This window comes from Stegostoma tigrinum, chromosome 2, assembly GCF_030684315.1.
Source record: "Stegostoma tigrinum isolate sSteTig4 chromosome 2, sSteTig4.hap1, whole genome shotgun sequence".
NCBI lineage: Eukaryota > Metazoa > Chordata > Chondrichthyes > Orectolobiformes > Stegostomatidae > Stegostoma > Stegostoma tigrinum.
The window spans coordinates 123,122,992-123,131,731 of NC_081355.1; the positions used below are offsets into that span (position 1 = coordinate 123,122,992).

At 40.1% G+C, this 8,740-nt stretch overlaps 1 protein-coding gene across 2 annotated transcripts in view; it reads left to right on the plus strand.

Moving 5' to 3' along the window:
• The window catches only part of apbb1ip (amyloid beta (A4) precursor protein-binding, family B, member 1 interacting protein), a 146,451-nt gene extending 138,118 nt beyond the window's left edge, over nt 1–8,333 (plus strand). For both annotated transcript variants that reach the window (XM_048561099.2, XM_048561107.2), the window contains exons 13-14: nt 1,219–1,310; nt 4,080–8,333. In XM_048561099.2, the coding sequence (XP_048417056.1) occupies nt 1,219–1,310; nt 4,080–4,676 (689 nt within the window). In that variant the 3' untranslated portion in view covers nt 4,677–8,333. The remainder of the gene's footprint in view (nt 1–1,218; nt 1,311–4,079) is intronic.
• Nucleotides 8,334–8,740: the final 407 nt, after the last annotated feature.

Consider the following 8,740-nt stretch of genomic DNA (forward strand, 5'->3'; position numbering starts at 1 on the left):
GGTGCAGAGACATGTATTTGTTTTACTGCAAGCAAGTAATTAAGGTGGCTAATGGAATACCATTGTATTTTGAGAAAGGAATTGAATACTAGCCTTCAGCTATAGAGGGCATTGGTAAGATCGCATCTCCAAAACTGTGCACAGTTTTGGTTTCCTTATTTTAAAAAAATGTACATGTGTTGGAGAGAGTTCAAAGGAGTTATTTTGTACCGTAACTGAACGGGTTGTCTTATGAGAAAAGGTTAGATAACATTGGCTTGTTCCCAATGGAGTTTAGAAGACTGAAGGGTGACTTGATTGAAGAAGTCTAATTCTGAATGGTTTTAACTAGGGGTTTTGGAAAGGATATTTCCTTTCCAGAACACAAACAGATCAGCCATGATCTTATTGAATGACGGAGCAGACTCAAAGGCTCAATGGCCTATTTCTGCTCCTAATTTGTATGTTTCTATGCTCATAAAATACAAGTACATAAATCTAGAACTTGCTGCATGCTTATAGTATGAAAATCCAAATTGCCTTATTTGCTAACATGAAAAGTCAGAGCTTATGTACTGTTGTGTCAATGTTTGTAAACACATATTGTGGTATGCGTAAGTCTGATACTGCGTCATATAATAATGTAAACACTTATTATAATTTTACAGCCAATGATTTGTAAATTATAAACTGATTATCATCAAAAATTGTTAATTAAGGCATTTTTTTTCCCAAATGGCACCACCAAATATATTTGATTTGAGGAGTTTCCTCCTGCCTCATTTTATATCTCAGCCAGTTGAAGGTACAGTGACCAGATGTTACCATAATCACATTGGTCACTAAAGATGATCTGGACAGAATGAAAACTGATAGATTAGCCTTGCTATTAATTCTGCTTTTCAGCAAAATTAATTCGAGAGAAACACAGAAAGGTGTTATTTTCCTTTGAATTTTATCTCTCTCTGGCCCTTTCCTCAACTTCACCATGTCAAACATTTCTTCATTCCCAGCTCATAGGGACAGTAGGTTGTTAGACTTGCATCCTCTCCGTTTTAACCTCATTCTGAAACTGAAATAAATAAGACATGTTGTCCTTTAATTTCAGTGTGTTTTTATAAAAAATATGTTGTGACTTATTTAAGGTATACTTCTTAATTGCACCAAATAAATCTTCCTTGTTTAATATTGTTCTGTCTGAGTAGAATTATTAATTTTTTTCTCTGTTTTGTCATTAAGCTATTCCTCAACCAAATGGACATCCAGGCCAACCACAGAAAGCATTGAACCCAGTCAGTCCAGCATTTCCTGAATCCTGGAAGAGTGCACAGGTGAGCAAAGTGAAAGCTGAAAAGTAATTTGGGGAATTTATTTCTGTGAAATCTTTAGCAACTAGTAAATGCATGAATTTTCCCCAAATGTTTGACTGTCGTGTCTTGTGTATGTGTTTAGCTGGCTGAATCAGCTACAATGTGATACAATATAAAAGATTTCTCAGAAGCTAACTTTACTCCTTACTACTTTATGTTTGTTGAGCCCCATAAATGGGATGAGCACATGGAGCTTTCAATAAACCATGCTCACTGCAACAGCCACTACACAAAATATGAACAGGTATTCTTCACCTAGCTGCTCCCAATAATACCAGCAAATTGCTCATTGCATTAATATCTGTACTTAATCTTGCATAATTGCTTTAGTGGAAAGCACAAGTTGAAATCAATTACATCACCAAGTTGTATCATTTCCCACTTAAAACATAACATTTTACATATATAATGGGCCTGAAATTTGAATGTGCCTTCTGAGTCTATCCATATGACATGGGTAAATTGTGTAAGGTTCTACTTGGACAACATAGTCAATCGCTTGGTAGGCCCAGCCATAAAATAATATGGGGAAGCAATGGCCTAATGGTATTGTCACCAGACTGCTGATCCAGGTAAAGTTCTGGAGGCCGGATTCAAATCCCATCACAGCAGATGCTGGAATTTGAATTCCATAAACACGTGGAATTAAGAGTCTAATGATGTCCATGTATTCATAATTGAATTAAAAACCTATCTGGTTCACTAACAGAAGGACCTTACAATGGCCTGGCCTACGTGTGATTCCAGACTAACCAGCAATTTGGTTGACTCTCAACTGTCCTCTGAGCAATTAAGGGTGGGCAAAAAATGCTGGACTAGCCAATGATGCCCTCATCCTGTGAATGAAGATGCATAAATGAAGCATAAGTTTCTCCAAAATAGTGCTTTTATAAAAATTATTTCCTCCACTGAATTTCACTAATTTCCAATGAAGCTTTTCCCACAATATGGGCCTCAGCTGCATTAATGATACACTTCAGGAGCTGGGATCTGGTCTATTCAAGGAAATTTCTTAAATAGATTAGCATTTGCTAATTTTTTCCAAATATTAGCCGCTTACATGAAAAAGACTGCCATTCAGATTATTTTTTCCTTCATTAAACTTTTTTTTAGTTAAACCTAAATTGAGTCAAATGAACTGTAGATGTGATAAGGAAGTTTCTCAAGGTGAGTGTTTTCAAAGCACTGCATGTTTAGGCTGGACATGAATTCATGTCACTTCAATATAACCCACAGCAACAGAATCTTCTGCAAGTAATTCCAGACAAAAATCACTATTATGTCTCCATTTCATAGCACATGTGATCATGCACTTGTATAAAAGCAAAGTATTGTGGATGCTGGCAATCTGACACAGAAACAGAAAATTCTGGAGAAACTCTACCAGTCTGGCAGCATTTGTGGAGACAGAAACAGGGTTAACTTCTTGAGACCGATAATTCAAAATAGAATCCAAAGAAAATTCACTTCACACTCAAAACATTACCTCTGTTTCTCTCTCCACAGATGCTGGTAGAGTTGCTGAGTTCTCCAGCATTTTCTGTTTTTATTTATCACCACATTTGGTTATTTTGGTGTAGCGTGATAAGGAGGCAAAGTTGGGTGTGCAAGCAGCTCTCAGAATCCCAGAATAATGTGGCACATGGACGGAGGACACTCAGCTCATCATGCCAATTTTGGCCTCTTTGAAAGAACTATCCAATTAATTCCATCGCCCAGTTCTTTCCCTATAGTCCTGCATTGTTTCTTTTGCAAGTGCATATCCAATTGTCTTTTGAATTAATGAATATGCTTCCAGGTGATCCATTCCAGATCAAAATATCTCTGCACAAATAATCTCTTCTCAGCTCCCTCTGGTATTTCTGTTAATGACTGAAATCTGTGAACTCCAGTTACTGACCAACTTTTAAAATATTTGTTCAGAGGACATTAATGTGCAACATGGTATACTAGCCTACAAAATCTCCTTAGATAACAAAGTGTGAAGCTGGATGAACACAGCAGGCCAAGCAGCATCTCAGGATCACCTGAGATGCTGCTTGGCCTGCTGTGTTCATCCAGCTTCACACTTTGTTATCTTGGATTCTCCAGCATCTGCAGTTCCCATTATCTCTGATATAAAATCTCCTTCTCCATTTTTTCAAAATGCTTCATGATTTAGAACAGTACTCAGAAACTTCCTTTGACCTTCTCTGTGCCGTGAAGAAACTTCTCCATGTCCATATTTCTCCAGTCTTTCCACTGAGCAAAGCCCCTCACCCTAGTACCCCTGGAATCATTGTAGTAAACCTTCTCTCACCAAGACCAAGACACTATGCTTACAGTGTGGTACCCAGAATTGGATACAATACTTTAGATAAGGTCTTGTCGGTAAAATTGGAAACTAAAAGATTTTCTTTTTGCTTTTGCACTTGTAGCGTCTATTTATTAAGAGAAGTATCTCATTCTTTTTGTAACAGCTTTATACATTTGTCTGCCACTTGCAATGTACGATGCCATCAGATGTGAGCCAGCACCCTTTTTTAAATGCTGTAATTTCCACATTAAATCAGTTTACAAGCCTGGTCTTAAGATACACTGCACTGTTTGAGATACTAGTCTGATGAAACCATAAAAATCTGAGCAGTAACTGGACCATCAACCAACAAAAACAAGGGAGATTCAGTGTTTGCTACATGAGTTTTTCTTTAATGTCTGACCCATGTATTAATGCTTATTTTTAATTTAAAGGAGAAGACAACTTATAATATTGATATCAACCTGCCACCGCCACCTCCTCAACTTGGATATCAGGAGTCTTCGCAGGCTGAAGAAGAGGAGCTACCACCTCCCCCTCCATCCTTTGAACCTCCCCCTCCACTTTTTCAGCCTCCTCAAGAGCCAGCCATACGAAAGTCAGGTCCTCCTGCAGTACCTACCCGTCACTACCCCTCTACTACATCGGCAGCACCACCTCCTACTGCAATCAAACGTAAAAATTCAGGTGCAAATAACAAACTAAAGTCAAATGCACACATTGGAGAGTTACCTCCTCCTCCTCCAGATCCAGAGAACTTTCCAGAACCACCACCTGATTTTCTGCCGCCTCCTCCTCCATGCTTCAACAACAATCCTGGAGGACCACCACCACCGCCACCTCCTCCTCCACCACTTGCTTCTAATCCAACCATTAATGCTGTGAAAAAGCCAGAAGTGCCAAAGAGGAGTGAGAATACGACAATGACCTCCAGCAACAGACCTGGAGGAGGTGTTTCATCAGACAAGCCAGACCTTATGTCAGATCTCATGAAGGCTCTACAGAAGAAAAGAGCTGCAATAAATGAATAAGTACAGGCAATTTAGTCAAAGATTTGTGTCCATAGGTACTTTACAGTTTATGTGACACTAAATCATTTACCAAAAACAGCTCAAATTGACTCATATTGGCGAGTAGTCTGATCTGCACCAGTAAAGAAACAGCATTTGAACACAGTTGTTCAGGCACCTCCAGCTTTGGAAACAAACAATGTATTAAAAGTGTTGCATCATCAAAGAAAATATCAATGTTTATACAGCCAACATGTTAATTTTCCATAACTGTACATATGCAATGTTTGCTATTGTTTTACAAGTGTGTTGATGTTATTTGACAGTGAATTTCACTTTCTTCTAATCGCTAATGTGATGTGGCATTAATCTAGAGAGACCAGAAAATCTGCACTGTTTTCCGTGAATTTGGGAAGACCAATGTCAAAGCCATTCTGTCTGATCTCCATATTAGAGGGAAATGAAACATCAAAAGCTTCTACTTCTGGTTGCCTTCTCACTATTGTGTTCTCAGTCAATATCTGGAAAGTTGAAGTCCCCCATGACAACTACCCTGTCTCTCTCACTTCTATTGAGAATCATCTTTGCTATCCTTTCCTCTACATCTCTGGAACTATTCGGAGGCCTATAGAAAACTCTCAACAGGGTGACCTCTCCTTTCCTGTTTCTAACCTCAGCCCATACTACCTCAGTTGACGAGTCCCCAAACATCCTTTCTGCAACTGTAATACTGTCTTGACCAACAATGCCACACCTCCGCCCCTTTTACCATCTTCTCTGTTCTTACTGAAACATCTAAATCCCGGAACCTGCAACAACCATTCCTGTCCCTGCTCTATCCATGTCTCCGAAATGGCCACAACATCGAAGTCCCCGGTACAAACCCATGCTGCAAGTTCACCCACCTTATTCCGGACGCTCCTGGCATTGAAGTAGACACACTTCAATCCAACTTCTTGCTTGCCGGTGCCATCTTGCTTCCCTGAAACTTTATTTCAGACCACCCTACTCTCAACCTTTTCTATAGTCAAAGTACAATTTTGGTTCCCACCCCCCTGCTGAATTAGTTTAAACCCACCCGAACAGCCTTAGCAAATTTTCCCCCAGGATATCGGTACCCCTCTGGTTCAGGTGAAGACCATCTTGCTTGTAGAGGTCCCACCTACCCCAGAAAGAGCCCCAATTATCCAAGAATCCAAAACTGTCCCTCCTGCACCATCCCTGTAGCCACGTGTTCAACTCCTCTCTCTCCCTATTCCTCGCCTCACTAGCACGTGGCACGGGCAACAAACCAGAGACAACAACTCTGTTCGTCCTAGCTCTAAGCTTCCATCCTAGCTTCCTGAATTTCTGCCTTAAATCCCCATCTCTCTTCCTACCCATGTCGTTGGTGTCAATGTGGACCACGACTTGGGGCTGCTCCCCCTCCCCCTTGAGGATCCCAAAAACACGATCAGAGACATCACGCACCCTGGCACCTGGGAGGCAACACACCAACCGTGAGTCTCTCTCGTCCCCACAGAACCTCCTATCTGTCCCCCTAACCATGGAGTCCCCAATGACTAATGCTCTGCTCCTCTTTCCCCTTCCCTTCTGAGCAGCAGGGACAGACTCTGTGCCAGAGAGCTGTGCCCCGCTGCTTGCCCCTGGTAAGTCGACCCCCCCAACAGTATCCAAAACGGTATACTTATTGTTGAGGGGAATGGCCACAGGGGATCCCTGCACTGCCTGCCGGTTCCCTTTCCGTTCCCTGACCGTAACCCATCTGCCTTTTTCTTGTACCTGAGGAGTGACTACCTCCCTGTAACTCCTCTCAATAACCCCCTCTGCCTCCCGAATGATCCGAAGTTCATCCAGCTCCAGCTCCAGTTCCCTGATGTGGTTTTCAAGGAGCTGGAGTTGGGTGCACTTCCCGCAGATGTAGTCAGCAGGGACACTAGTGGTGACCCTTACCTCCCACATTCTGCAGGAGGAACATTCAACTGCCCTGACCTCTGTTCCCATTATTCTAAATTCCCAAGGCTTAAAAAATAAAGAATAAAAAATAAACTTGTTACCTTGCCAATCAGGCACACAGAACCTTTTTTTTTGGTTCGAGGAGGAGGATGGGTGGGAGACACTACCCGGGTAGTGTTTCAGGGTAACGCAACCACACAAATATATTACCTCACTTACTCACCAGTCCCGTGTCGGCTCCTGCTCAGCGTCCCTCTGCCTATTCACAAGGTAAGCTTTTTAAAGATTCAAAAACCGTGACTCACCGGCTTCCCGACAGGCTCCCGCTCACGCTGCTGCTGCAACCTTTCAGTCTATTAATTTCTCCAGCACTAATATTGGTTTCCTTCTATTCATCCTTCTCACTATACTCTTGTTTCCTTTGCAATTCTAGGATGTTATTAGTGTATTTGATTGTAAAGATGACCACTACCAAAACCTACCATATCTCAGTTTCCTGCCATTTTTTTATTCTCCATTATCAATTCTCCCATTTCAGACTGTAAGGAAAGATATTTATCCTCACTTAGCTTTTTTTTATTTTTACATACTTACAGAAGCTTTTATAGTCTGCTTTAGTGTTCGTTGCAAGTTTACATTATTTTCTAGTGTTCCCTTGTTAATCAATCTTAGTCCTACTTGCTAAATTTGATTAACTCCAAATCCTCAGGTTTGCGACTTTTTCTAACAATATTATATGATTTCTCTTTGTCTCTAATACTACCCTTAATTTCCTTTGTTAGCCCTGGTTGGGACATCTCTCCTATTGTGTTTTTTTCACCAGAATAAATCACTTGGAGAATGAACAGATGACACAGTAAGCAGAACAAATTGCCAGATTACAGAGAAGGAGAAGGGTTGTCATCAGTGTGCTATAATCCCGAAAGTTGTTTAGAGAGCAATTCACATCTGTAAACCTCAGCCAAAAACAATATGAGACATCAATGCTTCAGTAAGGATGTAAGCCATTTAGGACTGAGATGGAGAGTTTCTTCACTCAGAGGGTGGCAAACCTTTGACATTCTCCATTCCATAGGACTCAGTCATTGAGTATATTGCAAATGATGTCAATTGGTTTCCAGATATTAAATATGTCCATAGATATGGAAATAGTGTAAAAAATGCATTGAGACTGAAGATCATTAATAATTTTCTTGACTGGTGAACAGGCTCAGGAAGCCAAAGTCATTCTCTGATTTTCTATGTCCCTATGATGTTTTAGTTCAAAAAATGCAATTCTGTCCGAATGCAGAGGGACCCTGGGAATATAGCAAAGATTCTAAACATTATCCTTTGCTATTATAACTATATATAATACTTGTAACTACAAAAGACTATTAATTATTATAAATTGCCAGAAGGTGGTGTCATTGTCCCACCTCAGCCTGTAGAGACGATCAATAGGGCTTTCATGCTGTAGGTGGGCTTGGAGCTTCTACTAGGTCACACTTCACTTAAACTCAGTCTAACCATATAACAAAATTCAGAATTTCAAGTGTAAAGTACATTGAGCACAAATAAAGTTTCAGTGATCACTAGCATTTGTTTAAAAGTCTTTGAACTTGGCCTGCTTCTTTAAAAGTGGTCATATCTGACATTAAATCAATTACCATTTCATCTCTGTATTTCTGACCAGACTGTTTTTTAAGTTAAACTGGTTTTCTCCAACATAATAAAACTAAAACACACATTTAAAAACTTGTGTGGAATTTAGTTTTTAAAATTGGTCTAGTCATGTGTGTAGCAGAGCTCGAACATTGATTTTTCTTTTAAATGGTTGAATCTATTTACAACTGCATTAATCGAGATTCACTAAGTTACCATTCAAATATCAACTGTTTATTTTGGACAAAAGACCTTTTCCTGAAATTGTGACCATAAAGATTTCTCAATTATAATTCTATGTTGCAGAGTTTAGTTTGATGACATTTAAAACACCATTTTAATGTTACAGGACTGAACCTTCACAGCCCTGAGATAGGTCTATGTGGGATGCTGCAAAAATACAGGAGTCAGCCACACTGAGGTAGTTCCTTGATGTATGTCTGTCACAGAAACTTTGCCAGTATTGGGCTGGAAGCAGTTTAGCT